Source organism: Tympanuchus pallidicinctus, unplaced genomic scaffold, assembly GCF_026119805.1.
Source record: "Tympanuchus pallidicinctus isolate F22 unplaced genomic scaffold, pur_lepc_1.0 scaffold2, whole genome shotgun sequence".
In the NCBI taxonomy this organism is placed as follows: Eukaryota; Metazoa; Chordata; class Aves; order Galliformes; family Phasianidae; genus Tympanuchus; species Tympanuchus pallidicinctus.
In genome coordinates, this window is record NW_026294721.1 from 21,283,613 (window position 1) to 21,309,946 (window position 26,334).

The window sequence follows — 26,334 nt, forward strand, 5'->3', positions numbered from 1 at the left end:
CACTCACTGTAAGACTTTCTCCTTCATTGAACCTAAGTCTATCATATTTAAGTTTGAAACCATTTCCCCTTGTCTTATAGCACCACAGTCCCTGCTAAAGAGTCTGCTGTCCCCTTCTTTCTTGCTTCCCTTTTCCTTCATTGGCATAAGCAATATTTAAAAACATATTTTAATGTTAATGTCACTTATGTTTTAATTCTATTGGAAGATATCCAATGCACTTTTTTTTTTATTACATTGAAGATTTTTCCTTCACAGAATCATACAAAAAGTTGAGTTAGAAGGGGCCATTTTAAAGAATGCCAGATGACTACGATAGGTCTTCTGGTATTTGACAGCACCAAAAAACAGACTAACAAAACAAAAACCAACCAAACAAAAAAAGGTAGCCAAAATATGAATGATTTCTCATGGATTTGCTATGTTTTAATGTGCTTGATACGTTTCCTATTAGGTAGTATGGATTGATACTATTTGAGGAATGCAAATGCTACAAAGCTATTACACACTTAAGCAAGAACGAGTTAAAGAACATTACCTCAACAGTCGCTCTGGCCACTATCCTGTTCCCAGTTATGAGTAATTACACAAGCATAAAGAAACAGGGGGACTGGAAAGTGGTACTTGTTGGCAAGATGTCTTCAGTTTTTACATACTTAATCTTTCATGAATTTACTTAATTCCCTTTTTAACCTATTCTGACTTTTAAGAATACCATAGAACATATTACTGATATTCATCAAAAGGAAAAATAGTAGAAAGAGGCCCTGTAAAGAACTTGAGTCTTTTAGTCTTTCTGACTAAAACAAGTTTAGGACAGACAAAATCTATGAATGAGCTGTTAGTCTGGAGTGCTTCCTCCTATATCGAGGCATGAAATGAGGATGCCTGGTTGCTAGATATAAAAAGCATTAACAATTCCTTTTGTTGCAACAGGATTCTTCAGTGCCAAATAATACTGCAAGACAGGTCATCTGTTGTCACAGTCTAGATTTATAAGAATGAGATGGAAAAAAAATCTACTTCCTCTTCATTTATATGGGACATCTTCCTATTAAAAAAAAAAAAAAAGGAAGAAAAAAAAACCAAGCAAGCTAATGATTCCTATCTAAAAAATAGTATTCCTCTAGTTGCATTTCCAAATGTGACTTTCATAAACATCATTTTAAAAACCTCCAACAAATCAAAACATCAACAAGCACAATCGTTAGTTGCAGTAATCATGAACTAATTTACATACATTGGCAATGCACGGTTCAATGGTCTGGACAGTCCTTTTCAGCAGGACTTTTGCAAGATCAAACGCTTGCTTATTAAGGTTCTGGAAAAAAAAAAAGGGGGGGAGATATAAAATTTTAAAGAAAGACAAACTAATTGAATTAACTTCATATTTCTCTCTCAGCCTTAAAAGACCATGATTTTAAGTAAAACATGTTTTGCCACCCATCTATTTATTTTCAAAGCCATCAAAGTTCATTTATATTAACTACACCAATGCAGACATAATAAGATTTTTTTTTTTATACATATACAAAGAAATCTAAACTTTCAAAGTCATCTAGGTTGTTATCAGTCTAGTATTGTACTAGTAATTAAAGAAATATCTTAACATACAATCATTAAAAATTTCGAAGAAACTTTATCCCAATTCCATACTTTGGTAAGTATCATGCACCAAAGCTGTCACACTGAGGTGTCTTGAAACACAAGTCTACAAATCTAAACATTGTTTTTATTAATCTCAAGCAAGGTAAGGAATGTAAGCACACATCTAAAAAATGTGACTGTCCAAATCTGCACAAAATCCACATATATGCATGACACATATGCAATATATCATCTCATCTAGGGATTAATGCAGCTTGGAGAGAAAATGAAAAAAAAAAAAGAAGAGAGAAGGCTGGATTAGCTGACTGCCCTGAAAATTATGAACCACTGCAAACAAAATACAGATAAAGCATAAGGATGACCAGTTATTAGAAAGATTGTATTTGGCAAGTCCACACTGAGAATGATTCTCTCATGTTCTTTTAGCTGTCAAGATGACAAAAATAAAGCTCTCATCAACTGATATTAAGGAGAAACAAATGGCCAAAGGCTCAAACAAATACCTCTTCAATCAGATTGATATGTATAAAATCTTCACAAATTTTTGCTACTACACAGTCTAAAACAAAATTACTTCTCTCCGTATCAGACCACCATTAAAATCACCTTGGTATGTTTGTACTGAACTGACAAACTGCCGCCCGTATATAAAAGTACATTTCACTGGGGATCTTCAAATAAAATAAGCAATCTCTTAGGCAGAGCATAAATCCTCAAAGTCTGGATAGGACATGATGTAGAAGATGCAAAAATTACATGAACTTTATCTTCTTTAAGGAATGGCTTTGACAGACTGAAAGTACCGGTTTTAAAATTAATAAAAACAACTACAGCCTGATGCTATGTGTCTTCTGAGCTGTGATGTATCACACTGTTGTTAAAAAACTGCATTTAATAGAGGAGAGCCTTGTTAGCACACTCAGAAAGAAGAACAACGTATATTAGGACAACTTTATTGATAATGAAAGTGCAAATAAGTGTCATTTAGATGCTGAGATACTTCAGTAGTATTGGTATACTTCTTTTTAATTGCATTATCCTCTTAAACGATGTGGAAGAGTTTGTTTGAAAAAGGAATAGAATACATCATCTAAAATACACATTTCAACTTCGTTACAAATATGAACTTCTGTTAAATGCAATCGTCTAGCCATGCTGGTATCTACGTAATGTATAGCAGAGAACAACTTATCAACTGCTTGCACAGGTATAAAAGCACTGTTATAAGTTCTGTACCAGAAAATAAACTACGCTTTTCATGCAATCAGTGGTGTTTTTGATTTACATGAACTAAGGACAAACAATGAACATAATCCCAGAATTTTTAGGAGATCTTTGCATGAAAGGAGAACAATTACTACAGTCAAACTCTGCTTGGCAGAAAAAAACAAAATAACTTGGTTTTATTTATTTGTTAAGTAACATGTAAAGCAGCAGCTAAAGTTCTTTTGTTATGGGTAACAAAGAAAGGTTAAGATAGACAAAATTACTGAGAAAAGCATGAAACTGCACTCTGAGTACAGCCTATTACTTTGCCAGTCATGATGGCCTAAAGCCAATGAGGACTGGCAATCAGTGATATAAAAGATATTAAAAAATATTAAATAAGTTGCACATCCCAGTATTTACTCGAGTTTTGCCTTCCTCTCATCAGTCTTTACACCTTCTCTCAATAGTCAAAATTACATTATTAAAATAATACGTATGCTGAAGAATCATATTCATTTTTGCTTTGCTTACATGAGCAAGTTACAACAAATTGTTTAGTTCCACACGGTCTACCAAGGTCTTTGTATCTAAAGAGCAAGGCATCACCAGGCACTTGCCAGACACCTACTCTTCAATACACTTCTCATCTCTACTGCCTGTAATTGACTACAAACAACTCAGAAAGATCTGTGTATTTTAAAATAACCCTTCTATAGTTAAGAGGCCTCTCCTGCCATTAGGGATTCTAACAATACATCATCTCATTGCTGTCAATAGAAAGGAGCTGATACTATGACACTGCATCTCATGGCTTCATGTACAGCTTGTCACACAAGAGGAGGGTCACTTACAGCTACAGGGATGTGGACCTCTACAAAAGTTGAAAAGATTACAGAATTCATAAAAGAGTACAGAGAATTAAAAGCAACTAGCTGAACTAGAAAACTAATGTGCTTTAGGTAAGAATAGGATTTATTGGGACAAAAGTTTAAGGTGGAAAAGAAACAGGAAAAAAATAACAAGGAGATGGAAGGGAATCTGACTGACAGATGCAAGAAGCAAGTCTCCACAGAAGCCTGGAGAAATATATATATATATTTTTGGAAGTAAACATGTTCTCAGAGTATTAAATATGCTTTGTTCCTGTTTAAGTACAGAATTTCTTACTAATGAGTAATCCAGACACAGCTAAGAAACAGCACCAAACAAATCCTAATGGCAATTTTCAGCCTACTTTTACAAGGCTTGAAAAAAATACAATCGTCATGGATAACCTAAAGTGTGCTGAAATATAAGCAAGCTAAAGGCAATTAAGATTGTTATAATGATATATTGCTAAAATATTTTACTTTTAAATATTTTTACCTTGTGTGCAGGAATGAGGTTAATCAAAATGGAGTCCAGCAGCTCCTGAGTTACTCCATCGCCTTCCATGATGATAGAACTCATCAAATCCAGCATATGCATTTGTACCTTCTGGTTGTGGCTATTACTAAGAAGATAAAAGCATATTATCAAGTCAAACTTTTCAGACCCTGGGAAATACTAGCAGCACTTCAAAAGACAGTGGATTAATACTGAACAGTGTTCAACTCTTGCATTTTCAAATGTTGAAAATATCAGCGTAACTATTTTGACTTCCCTCTGCTCTAGAAAAATCCAAAAATCTAGAATACTCTAGCTTTGCTTTAAGAAGGGAAACAAACGAGAAGCAAACATCCAACCACAGAAATAAAAACGCACATAAGTCAGAATGAAGTATACCATTGCAACATAGAAATTTTAAGAAGTCAGAAATGTCTGCTTTTAGAAACACACCTCTCTATATTGCCAGTAATTGGTACTCATTTGCTTTCCTATTACCTCCTCATTTGGAGGAAGGGGGACTTGTTCTGTTCAGATTTATTCATTTGTAGGCTACGTAAGGATTCAGTCTATCCCCAAATCTGATGATATTTTGACAGTTTAATATAATTGAAGTGATTCAACTTACTTGATAACTGAAAAAAGAGTCCTAAAAAGCTGAATAAAAATTTCATTGCAATCTTCCAACTCAAAGCAGATGTTGTAAGATTTAACCCAAGCTAAATTCTAAAACAAAAATAGGATATTCAGGATATTAAAACTTTGCAAATCACTTAAGTATAATCATGTTAGTTAATTTTTCTTCTATTCAGATAAAAATATTATACAATAGAAAACCCTTTGGAGAAAGAGACTGGATATTTGCTTTGCATATATACAGCTCTTAACACAAAGGGGCTTTGCAGTACACATCCACAAGAAAAATTAGAGAATAATCTGATTTCTTAGGTACAAAAACAGATTGACACAAGCTGTTACCATAATAAGGTTATATCTAGACTTATTTTGGATTCATGGTACGAAACAATGCTGCTTTTTTAAATTAGTAAGATATTAAATAATAAAACACTTTCTAAATGCACACTGATAAGATCCCAACATTTCTTGTCCCACCATCAATATAAGAATATTTGCATTTTAAACAGCATTTAAGTTTTTTCTCTTTACAAGGTAAGAAAACCTTAAGGGTACACAAAAAAAAAAAAAAAAACCAAACCCAAAAACAAAAAATCCAATGCCTAAAATTGTAAGATAAAGGCTAAACATTAATAAATACCAATCATTTTAACACAACCTCAACTGCAGGCAGCATGAACTTATGAAATACCTATGAAATTTTAACTGTTGAAAGAAGCAATCTATTGAACTTTACTTTGCTATCATTTACACTATAAACACCTGTAAATTGGGCACATCTAAGGTAGGATCAATTACATTTCTTAGAATCACAGAGCAAGTAGCACATCTACTGAAAGTTTCAATTACTACGTTACCTCTAACAAGTAAAAGTATCTGTTAAACTGAGGGCTTTTTGTGTCCTCCAAGCCTTTTAATTGTCTTGTAATAAACAAGAATATGTCCTGTCAAAACACAAGCAGGTGTTTACAAGTTAGATTCTGCAGAGAATAAAAATACAACCTGTTAGTACTGACATCTACTCCCTTTTACAGACTCATGATATAAAATATTTTAGACACTGACAGAAATCTATCAACAATGCATTTCAGGCCCTTAAAACTCTCCACTGACTCACAGGACTAAACCAAGATCTCTTTAATAAAATTGAGTATCAGTACAAATGCATTAAAAAAGCTGAACAATTTTTGCTCACAACAGGAGAATAAGGCAGGGAAAAAGCCTTTATTTACCTTAAGTTTGTCATGGGAAGTATATGGAGCTTCAGGAGCATAGATACGAAAGATATCAGCCAAGCAACATGCTACAAGGAGGCGCACATCTTTATTGGGATTCCTGAGGAAGAATTCAGATGCAAGGTGCAAGGCTAATGGGAGATACTGCTGTTTCTCATCTTCTGAGTCCTGGTCCATATCCATGAACGTTTTTACCACCATCTGGAAAATACAGGGGAAAAAAAAAAACAAAACAAAGCCCATTTTAGTGCTTTTAGTGCTTTCAGCTTTTATTCATAGAATCATAGTATCTCCAACGTTAAAAAAGTCCTTCAACGTCATCCAGTTCAATTGTCTACCTACCACCACCACTTCCCCATTAACCACTTAGTACCACAAAAAAGTGTTTCTCGAACATCTCCAGGGATGGTGGCTCAGCCGTCTCCCTGGGCAGCCCATTCCTGCACCTCACCACTCTTTCAGAGAACAAATTTGTCCTACCATCCCATTTGAACTTCCCCTGGCACAATTTGAGGTCATTCCCTCCAGTCCTATCACTAGTTATGCAGGAAAAGAGGCTGATCCCCACCTCACCATAACCTCCGTTCAAGTAGTTGTAGAGTGCAAGTAGGTCTCATTCCTTATACTTTCTAAAAAGATGAAACAATACATTTTAGACTACTGAGCTGCAGTAATGCAACTTTTTGTTTGGACAAACATCAGAAAGAGAAAAGCATTATTTGGATGCTTAAATGCTTACTGAACGTGAACTCCATGTTTTACAATAAGACACTGAAAAATACTGCATCTCTTCTCATTTTGCCGATACGAACCTGAGGTGCAGCACAAAATCTTACGTATTGATGAGCTTGGAGCCCTAAATCATTTCAATGTGAGGACTTGCCTCAGTAGGAGGAGCTGGAGCTGGAGGTCATCTCAGCCAGCTTGACCTAAAACATGGGTCACAGGACAGTGGAGCTGCGCAATCAGCCATACCAGCCTACAAGTAGGCAATCTTAACTGGCTGCATCAAGGCACAGAGTCCAAGGGCTACTTTACATGCACACAATCCTTTTATCTGTATTAAATGAACTAGATACCAGACAAGCATTTTATCCCTCATATAAAATGTCCAACTCCGCAGATCTGCTCTCTCTCTGCATACTCAAAACTGTATCTATATTCTCATATATATAAGGAAAAAACCGTATGTTTTTCCTTGTCTCCTCTAGCACAGTGAAGAAGTACTAGTTCCCATGAAATGCCATCAAAATTGGCCTTAAATGTTTCATTTCGTTGAAATTTTATAATCTCAACATAATTAGTTGGCAAAACTGAAAGTGAAAATTTAGTTTGAAAAAATTAAAGAGCCACAGATTTAACTTTTGAAATAGGAGCATTAAGGGACAAAAAGCCCCCAAGATACCAGCACAGAACTGCAGACAGTGTTCCACAGGTAAATATGTCATTATGACCCAAGTTAAATTTTGTCTTTCTACTTACTAGCACTCTTAGAGTGAAAATTGTGAAGCAGAGCCATAGGAGTCTGTAAACCCAATACACATGTCTACCCAGTAATCATAAAGAAGAGAGATAAGAAAACAGAATGGTAAGTTGATGGTTCAAGTCTAGCCTGTAGAATATTACAGTAAAACACAAGAGAAGACTGAACTCACAAAGCTAATAAACACTTCTCTCATGCTTGCCGCAATTCTTTTGTTACTGTGTCATTCAAATGATAATAAGGCTGTTCCTCCCTTAGTAAGAATGCCACACTTCCAACATGAAAACAGTGCCTTACTTCACTCCTTCCCCACATTTTGGAACTCAGTTTTAAATGCAGTACATCTTACTAATCAGGTGTTTAATTGTAACCTAACCCGCACTATTACTCAAAACTCCTCAGTTTCTATCAATGTACATCATCGTTCTCTCGTGACCTAACATCTAGGAAAAATCAAGGTGGGTGGGAACAAAAACCAACCAGAACAAAACAGAACCTGAAAGACACTGCCCACAAAAATCCCAATTCTACTCACATCAGCCTGTTTCCCATAGATTATTCTTTAGGTATAATTAAAGACATTAGCTGAAAGGACAAAAAAACAACTCCTACAAAACTCTGTTTTTCTTCCTTCAGCTGACAGCACAGGTCTCTCTGCTGCAGTGTCACAGATCACCTGTCCTTCCTACATCCTCCAATTTAAAAATTAAAAACAAACAAACTGAAAACCTACACTTCATAATCCACCAGATTCTTTCAGTACAAAAAGTAACCACCTCTTTTGTCTGCTGATGGCAGGAGGGGAACAACTGCCTTGAACATGGGAATACTCTGAATTATAGGCAGGAAAAATGTAACAGTAACAATTGTTAAGTATTGATTCAGATAACCACATTATTGAAGGCTTTAAGAACAGGGTAGAAAGGACTGAAACATCTGTGGCTTCGGAGGTCAAAGATAAACTGTATCCACAGCCACATAAACTTGTCCCACTAAGAATCCTTCCAATCTGGATAACCGATATAAGCAACCATTCCTTCTCTCTCTCAAGTCCTATCTCCTCTGTGCCTGTAGGTATCATAAGCTTCATAAACAGAATACCCTGGACAAATAAGGAATCAATAAGGAATACAGGAAAAATAAGAAATCATGTGTATGGGGTATATAAAACACATACCACAAAAAAGCAGAACAACAACAACAACAACCCCCCCCCCCCCCCAAAAAAAAAAAAAAAAAAAAACAACCCCAAAAAAGGAATTAATATATAAAAATTAACTATAAAAGACAATGCAATAGTTCAAAGCATCATGTACATCTTTCTAATAAATAGCAGAGCATTCTGGGAAAAGGTAGTTAATATTTTTGAAGACTTGCATTAAAGTACACCCTACAGGATCTGTTGATTCTGTCAAGGTTCAACAATACTATATATTTCTTGAATACATGTAACTAACTGTATCTAAAATCATACACCATAGGAGTACTCTCTAAAGCCAAGCAACTACTGGCACTGCTTAAGGCATTACATACTAGAACAACTTCCAAACACCTGCTCATCTACATAAGAGATCATTGTTGAAACAGAAGAGAAAAAAACAGCCCAGACATTAAGTACAATATATGCTTGGCTCTCAGCACTTGCTAGAAAGCCAAGAACTCAGTCAAAACTTCATCAGTTACAAGGTCGGTATTGTTGCCCTCTAGCACAACTGAAAAACTAGTTATCTAATCATAATCAAGCAACCTAAGCCTTTAGAAGTACAAAAAATGGCCTATGTGATTAAATCATTTATTCATTAATAGAATGGTATATAGCAGTGACACACTCCTGCCTTTCCACAGCTATCCTCCTATTTGCTCACAAGCTCTCTAAGATGGAAACCACATTCCCTTCCCCAGCGTTTATACAACTTTAACACAAAGTCTTGGTCTATGAATGTGAGTCACAAATACTCCCAAAACGCTAAAAACCGAAATGACTGCATACATTAAATTCCTTCAGTGTTAAGGTCTGATGAAAAAAAAAAAGTAGTTAGTTCTTATCACTTCTCATAGCTGGTGGTGCTCCCCAGTGGTTAATACTGGGGCAAGTCTCGTTCAACATCTTCATCAACGACCTGGATGAAAGGATAAATGCACACTCAAGTTTGCTGATGATTCATTCAAAGCTGGGAGGAGTAGCTGTCAGACAGAAGGCCATGTTGCCCGTCAGTGAGACCTAGACAGCTCAGAGAGTTGGGCAGAGAGGAACCTTATGAGGTTCAACAAAAATAAGCATGGCGTCCTACATATGGGGAGAAAGAGCTGCTAAATCGCATGTTCCTTTGGAGAGAAATAAGAAAATAAATGAACTACTGTAGCATGCAAGTTTCACAGTGCTCAATAAATATTGGCAACATATTAGGAAGTTCTGATAATATCTTATGAAAGTTATTTCTTCATATTGCAATTATTTTCCCAGTTACAAACCTTTAGCCATACCATAGAAATATGACAGCCATTGTGCTGCAGTACCAGTAACAACTGCGGTAGCTAGAAATGGGTGTACTGGAACAACGTGCTTATCAAACTGAAAACCTGGAATTACAGTCACACTAAGCCAGTTTTGATTCCAGGAGAAAAACAATTAAGCTGTAACAGGAATTCACTACGTTTTCAAGTTGCAGTACTGTTGGTTAAGTGACGTCCAGCCATACAGTAGAACCAACCCTAGCTAGGGCAGCAATTTCCATTGATGGAAAAACCTACCAGACTTAATAGTTTCCACCACAGACAATCGTCCCCAGTGGAAAAATCAGGAGACAAAACAGCAGTATTTGAATATATTAATGTAACACCATCCACTCTTTTCTGAGCAGTTAAGCATCCAATTTCCACACCAATTGCTAGCACAGGTAAACAAAATACAGCTGTTCACATTTCAGATTAAATTCATTCTACGCTGCTTTGATTGTGTGCAGTGTGCCCTGGTGGCCAAAGAAGGCCATTGGCTTCCTGGCTTGTATCAGGAATGGTGTGGTGAGGAGTAGGGAAGTCATCCTGCCCCTGTACTCAACGTTGGTGAGGCCTCACCTCGAGTACTGTGTTCAGTTTTGGGTGCCTCAGTACAGAAAGGATGTGGAGGTACTGCAGCAGGTCCAGAGAAGGGCAATAAGGCTATTGAAGGGCTTGGAAAAATCAGCCCTGTGAGGAGAGGCTGATGGAGCTGGGGTTGTTTAATCTGGGGAAGAGGTGGCTTATTACTCTCTTCCAGTACCTGAAAGGTGCTTACAGTGAGAGCGGGGTAGGTCTCTTCTCACTGGTGACAGGTGACAAGATGAGGGGAAATGGCCTCAAGTTGCGCCAAGGTAAGTTTAGGTTGGATGTTAGGAAACACTTCTTTACAGAAAGGGTGGTTAAACACTGGAATAGGCTTGAATTGGAATAGGTTGAGTCACCGTCCCTGGATGTGTTTCGAACTGTTTGGATGTGGTGCTCATAGATATGATTTAGCAGAGGGTTGTTAGAGTTAGGGTACTATGGTTAGGCTGCAGTTGGACTTGATGATCCTTGAGGTCCCTTCCAACCTGGGTAATTCTATGATTAAACACGTCTTCATTAAGTTATCACATACTGGCACTTCACTAAGTGTTAAAACTAACCTAGAAATTTTCATTATTGCTATTTTTACCATAGTACCTCAAAATTCTAACTCTCACACTAAGATTCCATCCTCCCAGGCTTTCTAAGCATAGCTAGAGCATTTCACTTCCATAACATAAGAGACAGTACAGACATGCAAACCACTTCATTCCAGCTGGAGAGAACTCTTCTAAGTCACTCTACGTATTATGAACACACTGAAAACTGAAGAATTTAAAACTTTCTGGGAGGTGCTTATCTGAATATATAACAACACATACTGTGCAAGCCAATTGCTCTGGGCTATCCCTTACACTTGCTGGAGAGAAATGAACAGACACTGACCAAATTCAAGCACAGATGTCTGATGACATCTACAGACCTGAGTTCCCTTTTCTCCTGGAAGTGCCTAATTCTTTCTAAAAGCCTAGCTCTCTCTTCAAGAGTACGGCTAGCATAAGGAAAAAAGCCAAGAGAAAGTCTGGTATCAAAGTCCACACAAATACTGAAATGTTCAGTTTTGTCATTGAAGAGTTTTTATTTCTTTTCTTAGATGTTTTAGGCAATATCATATATTACCTTTGCCATTACCTATTAATGGTAAGTGATGACCTCTGATTAAGAGCAATAGTATTAACTACAGACATGTTTATCTGGGAAAAATGTTTCTCAACAGCTGCAGAAGTAATGATGTAGACTTGAGATGAGAGATCTTGGTTTACCTCAGATACAGTCTTATCTATCAGCTGGAACCACCAGAAAATATGGAAACAAGGAAATTACTGCATGGATGGCAGTAAAACTGAAATACCTCTAAACAATCACATACTTAGCAAGAGGTTTTGTTTGCTTTCCTTTATAATACATCAAACAAGATTATCACAGGGTCAGAAAACAGCAAACGTTAACCTAATTATCAGGAAAGGTGATTCAGCAACACAACCCACAGGCTGACATCAGAAGAATGTATTAATACAAACCAATTTGGAAAGACTAAATAGACAAAGGAGTTTAGAAAAACAGGATAACACATAAAAAGGGATTTACAAAATTACTTTGCTAACCCGATAAACTTACTTTGTTAAGCCCATCAACTTTCCAAACAAGGGAGACCATGACAAGCAATGTAAGTGTCAAGGAGAGCATCACACTGAGCCATGCTGAAATAAGTTGGAGGAGATGGAGTTTAGTTCAGTATTGTCACTCCTCAGACATTTTTTTAAGTGTTAACTTGAAAGGACATACAGGACCTGAGTGAATTTATTAGCTGAGAATGGCGTTATAATTGACCCTGTTTGCTGTTCCCATAAACAACTGCGGCATAAGAAGTAGGAATAACGACAACTGACAGCTAGAGACCAGTAGCACAGGACAGAAGAAATAACGAAAATTAATCTACTAACATAGTCATATGCCTAGTGTTTAAAACCAACAATTTGTGCTAAGAGCTCATCAGCTGGAAACAGAAGACGGGCATTTATTAAGCAACTGTAAAGAGATTATGAGCCAATAACAGACCATGTGCAGGAAAACAATGAAAATGCAATTGCAGGATGTGACAGGAGAGGTATTTTCAGACAAGGCAAGGAAAAAAACCAGCAATACTACTCATGAAATGCTAAAAATATTGAACGCTAATTCGAAACGTACTTCTCCAGTCTGATTGCCTGTACTGATGAAAAAACAACACAAAAAAACAACAATTCAGTTTGGGAAAGGTATGGAAGATGGCTGCAAGAGGAGACTAAAAAGCCTTTTGGTAAAAGGGGACAATACAATTAAAAGACTGCGACCTGTTTGATTTACCAAAACAACCACCAAAACTGAAGTATTTAATGCTCTTTAAAAACAAGAGAGCTATTTATGCTAAGGAAAAAGACTCATTTAATTGCCTTTTTAACAGTCCTAACTTGACAGAAACAGATACACAAATTAAGCAAGGGACATATGTGGATCGTAGCGAAAAATGAACTAGAAAGGAGTATTATTTCTGTGAAGTTTTGCTGTTGTCATTAGTAACATTAAAAGCAGTGCCCCCTTTCTGGTACCATTACAACCCATAGAAGAACTTTATTTTCTGATTTCCACTCCTAATTCTATCCACAATCTGCACTCTTTGACATGACCCTTACGCAGCGCTAAATAACTCAGAAACAGAAAAGAAAAAAGAAATGCATAAAATATTATGCGAAGCACATTGGGGCAAAGACTATTTGCTTCCTTCTTCATACCCCGCTCCTCAGCCTACGTTGACAAAGGTTTCCAGCTAAGAGATGTAACGCAATGGCAGCCTGCACTGCAATGATCCTGTGATCAGACAAACTGCTTAAGCAGCTGTCCTTCTTCTGAAGAGAGAGGGCATTTCTGTGGAGCTTTGGCCGATTGCCAGATCACAAGCAAAGTAGTCTTGTAATTTACTGCTATCTTCACATTCATAAAGCAGCAGGCTCTGTATTAGATTTGCTTGATGTAAAGAAGATAATTAGAATATTTTCTAAAAGCCCAGAAACTAACCTGACCTAAGAAAAAGCAAACACATTGACTACTACTTAAAGAAAAGCAATACACTGAGTAGTTCATCTATTTGGAGAAACTTTTTTGACACTTACATTTTAAAGTAACTACATAAAGATTATAAACATCACACACACCACATGATAACCAAAACAAAACAGCAAATACTGTTACAAACTTGGGAGAGGCAGTACAATTACCTGTGCACTTCATTTCCATAATTAAAAATATAGCAGTATTTAAGTTCTGCTATAAATGTAGAAGATTCCCCGCGTAACACAAATGCTAAAGGTGGGGTGAGGATATGGACAAATGTGAGGATAAAAAAAAGTCACATGCCTTGATCCAACATGTCTTTCACATCACAACTTATTTAAATAGTGGTAGAATCCAATATCATTATTATGCAATCCCAGCTCCTTCACTGTAATACGTAATTATGCTTTTTTTCTCCTCCAAGACAAATGCTACTCTACAGCCAAGTCTTTCTTTTTTTTCTTAAGCAGGAGCCACTATTCCTCACATAAGAACATCCTATAAATTCATTTATATTGACTACTGTACAATACAAGATCTTTTTCACCTCTCCCCTGCTTTGAAAGACTCCTTCAAACTATTAAAGAACTCCATCCAAATAGATCATGCTTCTGTTTGTTCTGAAGATACTAAAATTTGTTGGTTAAGAGAAAGCAGAATATAACAGTGTTAACACCCAGGAATTTAAGAGAACTTCCCTTGTAACTGACTTACCAGAGGTAAAAATAATCTTGGAGCTGATTCAAATTCAGCAACCAGTGACTGGCTCTGCTGATTTGAACTCAGTCAAGAGCCGGTACTAAGTCAAGAACACAGTACCCAGCACAGCTTTTACTGACACCCAATTTCTCTGAAGTTCTGTACATAGTGACAGCTATGAAATACCACAGCAAGATGAAGCACAGACAGAATTTCAGACCAGTGTGCCAAGCAGGAATCACAGCAGTGCACAATTTAAACCCCTCTCCCGGTACTTACAGTTTTGATTCCATGTGACACAGAGATCCTGTTAAACAGCTCGCTGCCACCATCTGCTTCTCCTTCCCACATTACTCACCCTGTCCTGCTTCTGGCCATGCAGTGCCACCACGTATTTTGCACTGGCTCCAACATCTGCTGGGTAACTGCTAGTTGATGTGAAATGCAGAAAACCTCCTCAGAGAATATCCCGGATGGTTTTCTGACAGGCATAGATAAGCCAGCAGATGGGAAAAGACAATTCAGTGGCCAAGACCAGAGAGTGAAGAATTTATCCTTCTGGTAGATAAACCAAGCTCTTCACTTAACCATAATGCAGACTCTCAACAGTGACAAGCACATGAGGCCTGAAATTGGCAGCTGTATTCAAATCCTGCTAGTCTCCCCTAAACACATCTTTAACTCTGTTCATTAGAACCCAACATATGTATAAGATGCGACCACTGATAATCTTGAATTCTTTGTCTCAGAAACATTCTGGTCCAGGAAACTCCCAAACTTGTATCCAATACATCAATCCATTTATTCATTTTAAATTTACTGATGTATTTCCTGGTTTTGTCTCCTGATCTGAGACAGCAGAACTTAACTTATCCATTTACATCTCTACATCATCACTTTGTGTTCTCACCATCTTTATTATTCTCATCACTTCCTCCAAAGGGTCACCAGAAGTGCAGTGTCAAAGAGCATATCCACACAGTTTTAAAACTAGCACAGATGCCTGATTTCTAGAAAGGAAGCATAATATCCATGGCTGTTTGCAGTCCTGCTCATAACACAACTTTATGGTCCATTTCCCTTTCCAGACAGAAGTTGCTCATGATAGGTTTCACTATATGGTCTATGCTGATGCATTTCTATTCCCTGACTCAGTCCTCTAAAACATAAATTCACAAATACTTGTTTTCTCTTCACATTTCTTACCTTTTTATTAAGTCTAAGATCTTCTACTGGATTCATCTCATCCACTTTAAAATATCTGACTGACTAGGAATTCTGTGAAATCCTCAGAATCCTATGAATCGAACCAAACCAATTCACCTCATAATTTCCCAAACAGCTAAAAAAAAAAGTTATCAAGCACACTATTTATTCTTGGTTAATTCTAGGCTCTGTCATTAATAAAAATTACTTCCTTAAATCTACTTCTTCTTTGTAGTCAGTTTTTCATTCCTGGCTACTCAATCCAAGATCTTTAAAAATAATTCATTACAAAAGTGTTGAGAAATATTGTTAGTTTGTTCTTTCCATACTTGAATTCTTCCAAGTATTTTGTTATCCTGGTTTAAAACTCTGTTGCCCAATTTGCTATGATATAAGCTATAATTCTCCAAATCAAATCACAAGCTTTAAGTGGGTATATACTTCTTCTCAAATAACGAGAGGGAAGGGCCAGTGGAAATACTAATCAACACTTCATACTTAAGCTGCATACCGCCTTGGAGACATCTGTGATTAGTGTGCGGTGCCACAGCACCAGCATTAATTTTGTTAAGCAATTCAATCTGCAGTGGTATCTAGTCTTTATTACTAGAAAGATTTGGAAAAGGATTCTTTCCAGTTTTTCCTGCCAGAGTTTAACAGTTGTTTAAGTACTCTGAAGAAGGTTAACATTTCATAAATTAAAACACTGAAAACCTTCCGCTTTCTCAGAAACTTCACTCCCACATTTATAGATACATAACAGAAGAGTATTTGCAGAGGGACTAAAAAGACTATTCTTTAAATATTATAATTATAATTCAAGACACAATCAGAAGCGTTTCATTAAACCTTTTCCCCTAAGGTACACTAGCAAGTGCTATGTATGGTTGGGGCAAGACCAAAAACATTCTTAAAAGCGTATTCCCTGTGGTGAAGGAGTCTCTGTTTCCACATGAAGTTTCCCCAGTACTTTTATAATAACCTCCAGATGTGAAAGTGAGGATTCTTTATAACCAACTCATTGCTGTGTGATAATTCATTTCCTCTTCCAGAGGACAGGAGGTGGTGTTGAACAAGGAACTATTTTCGTTTTCTAATGTGAACTGAGTGCAAGGCTTCATTTTGCAGTGAACATTAAGTCTCAGTTCTCACAACAAAATCAAGCCTCAGACTTGAACTTTAAAATACAACTAGTAGACTACGCTTACAGTACTAACAATATTTCAAAAACAGATCCATGGTTACTACTACACTACAGTGCAGTTGTGTTCCATGGCGCATCACACAGTCCTCCTGACCCAATCGTCCACAGAGAAGATGTAGAAGGCAAGGCATGCCTGTGCCTGCTTGCGTTCCTACACAACCAATGAGACAAACCAACAAATCCATTATTTTCTAAGAATATACAGTTTTTGTATTTCAGCAATCCTGTAAACTATGGTGAACTGAAAAGTTAACACATCTACTGAAGCAGAAGAACTACACAAAATATTTGTAATGTCTTGATCTTCAGCAGCAACAGAACAGTAACAGAAGAAAGAAATCAGAAGTTATTTAGCAGAACCTATTCAATGACTGGCAATTAGACAGTGCCACCACGCACAGTAGCACACAGAAGTATCAACGATAACAGGAAAATATTCTTCAGCTGCAGCATTCATTTTCTGGCTTTGTTAAGAAGCAGATTGCACTTAGCCTGAATGAACTGCAGGAGGCAATGATGCCATGTCCCAGCGTGAACCTGTGCCTGGTGATAAAGCTGTGCCAAAGAATTTTGTCTGTGTGCCTGTTACCTACTGCAGCCTTAATAAAAAGCTCTCATTAATGGAGATAATCTAGAACACAGATGGTGGGTTTCCATTTCCATGTGAAAGAGTGGATAAAAATGAGAATTGCCAAATAGTAAAAACAAACAAAGCAACCTACTACAAAACAACAACAGCAACATGTTATTTCACAATCCAAATCGATACTGCAGACCAGAAACAACAACAAACCCTAACTGATGGTGCTTTAACCAGAACCTGCTTCACACAACTCACTGCCTAGAACAGACACTCCCACTCAGCCCAGTGCCATGGAGATCAGCAAACAACTGGTGGGTCTCTCAGTCACTGCATGCATCAAGCTGGAAACGACTCTGCAAAGACCTTCTATTCAGACAAATGCTAATTCCCCAAAGAAGAATCATTTTAACAGAAAATTCTGCTACCCTTTTTACCCCTTGCTACACATTAGGTACATCACTAGCAATAAATAAATAAACAAATAAATAAATCCCCTTTAGGTGGCCACCAAGTTCAAAATGGGGCTCTTCATTCTTCCAGGATGGACTGAAGGCAAAATGCAGGCATCTGCTCACTGTTTATGTGGTCACTTTGTTTTTTGGTAGCCCACTAAGAGCACTGAGTTGCTGGGAGGGAGGAGGGAAAGGCTGCAAGAATTGGGAACTAAAACACAATTGCAGTAGTTTGCTGGTTGCAAGTCTTATTTCTTTCTTTAGTACTGGCGAGGAAAAAAAAAGTGTAATTACTGCATGGAAAGTGTGGTACTTGTAGAATTTATTATATAAATTTAAATTATTTTATTTTGACATAATTACAAATATCCCCAGTAATAAACACTGATTTCTCATCTGTATTAAAAAGAATAAAAAATATTCTAACGAAGTTTTCCCCTCTTAGAATTTTCTACCAAAAATATATAAAGTGGATGGATGGAACATCAAAAGAATTAACACAGCTGATATAAAAGTCAAATCCATGGTGCTCAGAAACAGAATGATTCTAAAGGCAGAATGAAGTTTCTAAGAAATAAGCCTGGTAAAAGATGATGACATGCCCATGTAGCTTAGTACTACGTAAGTAAAAAAAAAAAAAGGCAGTATGAGAAGCCTACAGTAAATTCAACTGATATATAATACTGCCATCATAATTGCCTTACAAAGGACAATGTAGGAGATTGGGAGAAAGGGATAAAAAAGAGGGAAAAAAAAACCCAAACAGACTTACACATTCCTGTGCCTGTCTCAAATTTGTTTTTATTTTCTGGAATTATCCATCTATATCCATCCTATCAGCAGTCACAAGACTGGATTTTTGCTTGTTAAGCAATTCAAACCATGTTGTTAATTAGCTGTTTGGTTCAAAAGTGTACCTTGAACTAATTCACTAAGTCACAAAGTCACTTCTCCTCCCTGATCCACAGTAAATGTTCTTTTCCCAAAAACATGAGATTTTGGGGCACCCAATTTATTAAATACATAGAAATAAAGGACTGCTTTAAGAGAGCTCTACTGTACCTTCCTGCATGGGCAGTATTGTGCACTACCTCCACAAACTGTTGTGTTTCTGTTTATTTTCTGCAGTTATTTTAATCTCGGGCTAATGAACTCTTATTTGGGAACTTTTTCTCACGTTCTGAGAAATTCAAGTAACTCATTTTTTTCCACAAGAGTTCTGCAACTGTTGCTTATCAGTTCTGTCAGATTTTTGCCTTGTGGCTAGTTAGAATATGCCAGCAACTGCCATACCTGTCCATCAGCATTCCTCGTATGCAATTGCAGCTTTACTGCTGCTGATTTTGCCAAGATAAGTAGCAGGCAATATATCAGAAACAAAACATTATTGCAAGGATTCATTTTTGCTGAAAGATTTCAACACGCTTTTAAGCGCTTTGCCTTCTAAGTTACAGCAGAGAGCCTTCTTGTGTTATAATTTTCTTAGTGAAATATGTGAAGATCACTCATGCCCCAAAAAGTCAGAGACCTCAACCATTTTCCCTCTTTGCTAAGTACAGACTTCAGATGAAGACATCACCAGGCACTCTCCATTAGCCAGACCCCACAGATTCTTACTGCATCACTGTCATTAGGCAACATTGCCCCATTTTTAACCTCTATATCCACTTCTGCTTTATTCTAATGCTCTCCACCTACTGTCACTATTTCATTATCTAAGCAAAGATATATTCTCTATAAATACATTACACAAAGAACTAAAACCAGACAAAGTTAGAAAGGCTGAAAGGTCACTGTATAGAACTCGTGACGTTTTCCTACTTAAAAAGAAAACCAGAGACTGTTTAGAAACATTCAGTTGCATAATTATTCATTTTGAATTTAGATTAGAACAAGATTTATCTAAAACATGTTGCTGAAATCAGCAATTTGCAAGTGCTAAATATCATTTAAGTGGCTGCCAGCAACATTCTCATAAAGAATGTCTGAAACAGAAACCAAGAAAAATTTTGAGAGGTGTACCACCACGCTTAATGAGAACAAAAATAATTAAAAATAAAATCAAAAGACTTAAGGTAGAACAGTTTTGTCTTTTTCCAACCACTTTTATATGTTACATTTACCCAGAAAATCCTCTATCCAAGAGAAAATTAGAGATACTTCAACACTAAAAGTACAAAACAACGTAAGACTCGATTCATTTTTTGAGCTAACGCCACTATTAATGTTTTGCCTTTTGCTTGTTTAAAACACTTAGTACCTTCTTTAAACAACCTCAGAAACCAGAAGTCATTTAAATCAGTTTTACAGCTTTTATGAGCCCATTGGACAGGTCTGTCACTCATGTCTTTAGATAGTGACAACAGTGAAGCAATGTGCACAACTTTTGCCTTCACTTGAAACAGCAGAATGATGAAGCTGATTCCCTTTGTATGCTCAGACACCTGAAGCAATACCGGACTGTGCCCCAAGTGTGAACATAGATCTGGCCCCCATGGGCACAGGATTTGGTCATCTCACAAATGCCTAAATCTGTGACAAAGAGACGGGGCCATTGACTTGATAAATGTGAGAAGTTTACAAGCCTCAGCTTACAGAAGCTGCCCAGAATTCATCAAGTGCACTGGCTTCCAGTGGCCTGAAGCAAAGAGCAAAAATAATGCCTCATTGTTAAAAAATGATCTTTGTTCTGTTTCTCTTCTTCAAAAAGTGAACAGAGAATCAAATAAACTTCATGTGCTCAGCTGCAGTGACCTCAGTGCAGTCCACAGACACATGCTGGATATACAAAAAGTGGTTCAGGAAACAAAACAAACCGAAATGAAACAATCTAACAAAAAACCCACATTGACTGTGAAAATAGAAAAGAGGATGGGAAAAGTTATCTATAACAAGATCAGATCTCTCACCTACAAACTATAAAGGAGAACATTAAATTATTGATCATGTGACTGTTAAAATGAATCAACTGATACAAATATATTGCCAAAGCACAACATCAAATTTAACAGCACTCTAGCCTATAAAGTTATTGCCTTCAGGTCCTAAAATTCACAGAAACTTCCTATGTTTGTTTCAAACTTGCATGTAAGAGAGGGCTAGAGCATCTCTCCTATGAGGAAAGGCTGAGGGAACTGGGCTTGTTTAGCTTGCAGAAGAGAAGGCTCCAGGGAAACCTCATTGCAGCCTTCCAGTACTTGAAGGGAGCTATAAACAGGAGAGGGAACAGCTGTTTATGAGGGTGGATAGTGATAGGACGAGGGGGAATGGTTTTAAACTGAGACAGGGCAGGTTTAGGTTGGATATTAGGAGGAAGCTTTTCACTCCGAGGGTGTGACACGTGGGAACAGGTTGCCCAAGGAGGCTGTGGATGTGGATCCCTGGAGGCATTCAGGGCCAGGCTGGACGTGGCTCTGGGCAGCCTGGACTTGTGGTTGGTGACCCTGCACACAGCAGGGGGTTGAAACTGGATGATCACTGTGGTCCTTTTCAACCCAGGCCATTCTGTGATTCTATGTACAGTACTTAATTCCATTGCATTAGCTATGGTTCAGAATCCAAAATGTGTGAAACTTGGCAATTTAATTCATGTTCTATAGGTATAATCTTCTACTGATTTTTTTTTTAAATTGCCCTCATGATCACAGCATGTAGGTCAGTAGCATCCTGAAATAGTTCATCCCAAACCTGTGGACTGTAGTATCTTGCTATGCATGTTTTCTCACTTTTTCATTCTACAAAGATTTAGCAGCGTATTGCTCTGCTGGTCTTGTTTGCTTGGTTGTTTTTTTTTTTGTTTTGTTTTTATTAATGTTTAAATATTTTGCAGTGCATCTGTATAGAAAGAAACGAGGAATTTACAAGTGCACTTTGGCCTACAGATTGTTTACAGAGGTTTACAACAGTCTCTAATACCTGCAGGAGTTGATTTGAAATCGTAAATGTGCTGTTAGCCAAGATTTACGACCAGGGAAGAAAAGCTATCAAGAAAAATCTCCAGTGCCTAAAACTCAGGCATTAAGACAAAGCCTTTTAGCACCTTCAAGAAAAGTGCTGAGACCAAATATTTGACTATTTATTTCATTGAAAATTACTACAGAAGACAGCAAATTGTGGCCTAAGTATGTTAAATTGAAGGAAATGTTTCAGTATTTCTATTAGGTATTCCCAAAATACAGCTACTACATTCATGATGCAGAGTTTCAGTCCAGATGTTAAGAGCAGGGTTAGTAATCAAAATGGGGATAGGGCTGAAACTCATAGTCAAACAGAGGGCAAAAGGTGCTACCTTCTTGAATCATATCTTGAATCTCAGTGGTTTCCACATCAGTAGTGAGTGCAGCACTGGATTAACAGTAAAAAAAATTAAACAAACAAACAACAACAAAAAACCTTAGAAATAATAATAAAAGAAATAATCAGAGAAACAACCAGCAAAGGAAACTGAAGGATGCATAAAGAAGCTTCCTGCTGCCCATTTGAATCCACTGCCTTGTTCACCTTCATCTTAAGCATGTCTTTATGTCTTTCGCCATAGCTCTGGTTGCTCGCTCACAAGCCTACGTTGTGGTAAAGCCATGTGGAAACACACATCATGGCCATCCATCCACACCTGGCTGACAAAGACAGCATCCAACAACATCTGCTTTTAATTCGCTTAGGAGCTGTTTTTACACATCAAAAGGAAGATTTCAGAAAAGACTTGATTCTTAACAAAGTGAGATACGAGAGATATACAACACATATAATTTGATATATAATATTCACATAGGCAGACAAAAATACAAAATGCTTATCACTCATTTTGGCTAAGAAAATAGTAGTCCCTGGTAGTCAATCCCAGAGAAGTCCACGAAAATGAACAGGAGCAATAATTTCTGCGAAGGTGACAGAGCCTTATATGAGGGCGCCCAGAGAGAGAGTGGAACCTCCTTCTCTGGGGATACTCAAAACCTGCCTGGATGCCCTCCTGCATGACCTACTCAGGGAACTTTACTTCAGCAGGGAGGTTGGACTTGATGATGCCCACAGGTCCCTTCCAACCCCTACAATTCTGTAAAAATCAGGACACTCCCCCCTTCACCTTCACTAAGACCACCGTGCACGCATTCTAGTTCAAATTAAGACAATGCAAACTCAGTTTGACATTTACACAGGTTCTCTTTGCAACAGCATTATCATCTACTACCAACATATCCAAGTTTCTTTGCACTGGCCAAGCCACAGAACAGTTGATCTACTGCTCATGACTGGTACCAGTTGCTTATAGTTTTTCTCTATATAATCAGACAAGGAATTCAATTACAGATTTTGAATCAATACTCACCTAAGCTCTCCAAAATTTTTTATAACAACTGAATTCAGGAGCCCCGATAGAATAACTGGTGATACATGCAACACAGATCCACACATTCTTTTTTTTTTTTGTTACTGTGAAGCTTTCTGAATTGAAGATGAGAAGAAGAATAGCTTAAATAACAACATGAATTGAAACAACTAAAAACAAGCCAGAAACTCCCTCAAGAACATGAGATGAAATCAAATCGTTTCAAGGAGAAGATTGTATAATCAAAATTACCCATATAACTTCATACAACAGTTTCTGGCAACATTCCTGTGCAGTTATTTTCATAAGAAGTTTCCATATATTACACGCACATTGCTAAGGGAAAAAAAAAAGTTTGGCAACTACAGATTCTCAATGCATACAGCACCACAGAAGTGCAAGCTCTCTGCAAACACTGCATCATCAAAGAATAAGCAAAATTACGCTCGGACATTTTTCTGTGTTTTTTGTTCAATTAAGGCATCCTTAAAAAAAAAAACAGTCTGCATACTTTTCAGAACCTAAGAGCATAAGAAATACAAGTTAAATGGCTACCAATTTAAGAAGTGTTTTTGCTTTCTATGAATATTTGTGGAACAGATGAATGCCTAACAGTAAACCCGTGGTCTACCTATGCACCCTGCGGTGTGTTACTAACGCTGGCTTCAGGCTGACAGAAAAACGTTCTAGTATTTACTAGTTCACGCTTGGCAGAGGAAAAGGAGCAAGCTCTTTCTGGTGCTTAGCTGCTGGGAGGTACCTTTTTTAAAAAATTATGATTATCTAGAAGATTCATTTCTCTGTATGAACATGTAAGTTCACACAAGCCTTTGTTTAAAGAACAATCAACTGCAGCAGGCATTAGGAGGGGGAAAAAGAATAAGAGCTGGCATGAAGACAAATCTGTTTGCAAGCAATGGCCTGTCCTGCACACTCTAGTTCAAGTCACAGCGCAAGACTACAGTGTGGACTGTAGAACAGGAAAAGACCAGTCTAAACATCAAGGCTCACATCTCTTTATCACAATACTAGCATAGAACTGTGAGCCATCAGGCATAGGGCAGCCTGAAGAACACTGAAGCCTCAAATTCTATTTCTTTTGTTCAAACAAAAAAGATATTAACGGGAGAAAGCAGAAAACCAAACATTCCTAGACAAAGGAAAAGTGTAAGAACCTCTCATTATATATGACACCCACCAGTTCTGAGCTCCAACATAAAATCCATTTATTTTGAAAGCAGTTATGTAACATGAATGGTACGATCTATTATTCTAGCAGCCAGTCTGTTAGAACATTAGAAAATTCATTCAGGATCTCACAACATTCACATCAGTTCAAAACCACCAGCACCAGCAAAATTCACACCTGTGTACGAACACAGCATGAATTTCCAATATAGCACACTGCTTACATTTAAATTTGAAGCTCCCTGAAACAAGAGACATCATTTTGTCTCACCAAACCAGGATGGGGGCAGGCGTTGCAGCAATTCTTAGGGTGCAATTTCACTGCAGTGCAAGTTAATCTAAAACTGCCAGTTCCATCTCTTCACTACATCAGCACTCACAGGATCGAGGAGTGGCACTACACGGCTGCACAAGTGCCACTGTCAGTACAAGACAAAGGTAGCCCCACAGGGGCGGGCAGGACTGCTTCAGCCCAATCTCAGAGTGCAGTTTAATTTATCCTTAAGTTGAGCTAATAACATCGAACCAAATGAACAGTGTCCCAAATTAAACTGTTACTGAATGTAACAGTCGTACCACCGCAAGAATGCCACACGGATTTTGCCAGCACAAGGAGAGGGAAACACAAACACCTGGACTGGCACGTGGGAAAAAGTTGGTCCACAAGTAAGACCACTTGTCTGGCTCTGTTGTTCGCCTTTCCACACATTCCAACACAGTGAAGCACAGCAGGGTTTGATTAAAAGTAATCCTCCAGCAACTGGTGTAGCAACTTCATCCTTTCCAACTTCATTATTGCCCCTGTTCCACACTCCTTCCCTCACTCCGTATCTCCATTTTTCATTTTTCTCATCTCAGTCTTCACAAACTTGATTTGCTTCTACAACCTTGAGAGAACTGCTGAATCAAAGAAGGAAAAGGACTGTGAATTGGAACTCTCTGAATAGCAATAGCAGCAGGGTTAAGGATGAAAAACTCCTTTCTTCAGTAGCAGCATCAGCTTAGAATACTCAAAGTACTCAGGTGCAGCACTGCAAGAACAACAAGCTTCCAAAACACCATACACAAAAGGATTTACATTTTGCATTTTTAGGTAAACTAACTTGCTTTTCAACTAGACTAAAATATGTGCTATACAGGTCAGCTTAGACTAAGCTTACTAACAACACGCAGCTACTTCACGATGCAGCCCTTTAACCAATGCATTGATAGGAGTTGAATCCATTTCTATACTTTCAGACTCATCACAGCCCATGTATGGATTGAAGTAGGAATGATTCTGAAGAAGGTTAAGACAGTGTGAATTAGGGCACAGTCCTGCTGTGCCATTTCTCAAGAGACAGAAGTTTGAGACAAACTGCAGAACAGAACTCATGGAGAAGATGAATACGGTTTCATATTGGCATAACAAATCCAATTCAGGCCAGTGTACTCCGACATCCCAGTACAAGATCCAAAACAAAGTTCCAGGGTAAAAAATGTCAAAATTAAACAAAATTAACTGGCAGCATTTCTACTTTGTTATCTGACAGAAGGCGTTTTAACCTTTACAGGAAATAAAGGCTGGGAGTGTAAAACTGCCTTGGGAAAATGTGCTGTGCTCACTTCCCCAGCTGAGGTTTACAAACATAGTCTTTAAACTGCTTTTCACTCCCTGTTCAAAAGATATTTTTAAAACTTACTAGGTTTACAGCTGACTCACTTCCAGTTGTACCAATGCACATATATTCTACACAGACAGATCTGTATCTGAAAGCCAACATCTCATCATTGCAAAGCTGTCTAGATTACCAGTTTCAACTAGAATACAGCTAAAATCTCATTTCCTGATTTTCTATTTTTCCTCAGGCTGCAGAGTTATGCCTACCTTCATATTTCACGTATGTTTTCTAAGAAAACCATGTCACTAATGGCTCACAAACTCAACTCCTAGATCAGAAGACCCAGATCATCCTAGTCAGCATTT

General features: G+C 37.5%; 1 protein-coding gene across 2 annotated transcripts in view; it reads right to left on the reverse strand.

Moving 5' to 3' along the window:
- Positions 1 to 26,334, reverse strand: part of PDS5A (PDS5 cohesin associated factor A) — a 72,391-nt gene that overhangs the window by 35,949 nt on the left and 10,108 nt on the right. For both annotated transcript variants that reach the window (XM_052681718.1, XM_052681719.1), the window contains exons 3-7: positions 6,051 to 6,254; positions 5,676 to 5,762; positions 4,811 to 4,908; positions 4,183 to 4,309; positions 1,241 to 1,321 (exon numbers count right to left, since the gene is read on the reverse strand). In XM_052681718.1, coding sequence (XP_052537678.1) covers positions 1,241 to 1,321; positions 4,183 to 4,309; positions 4,811 to 4,908; positions 5,676 to 5,762; positions 6,051 to 6,254 — 597 coding nt within the window. The remainder of the gene's footprint in view (positions 1 to 1,240; positions 1,322 to 4,182; positions 4,310 to 4,810; positions 4,909 to 5,675; positions 5,763 to 6,050; positions 6,255 to 26,334) is intronic.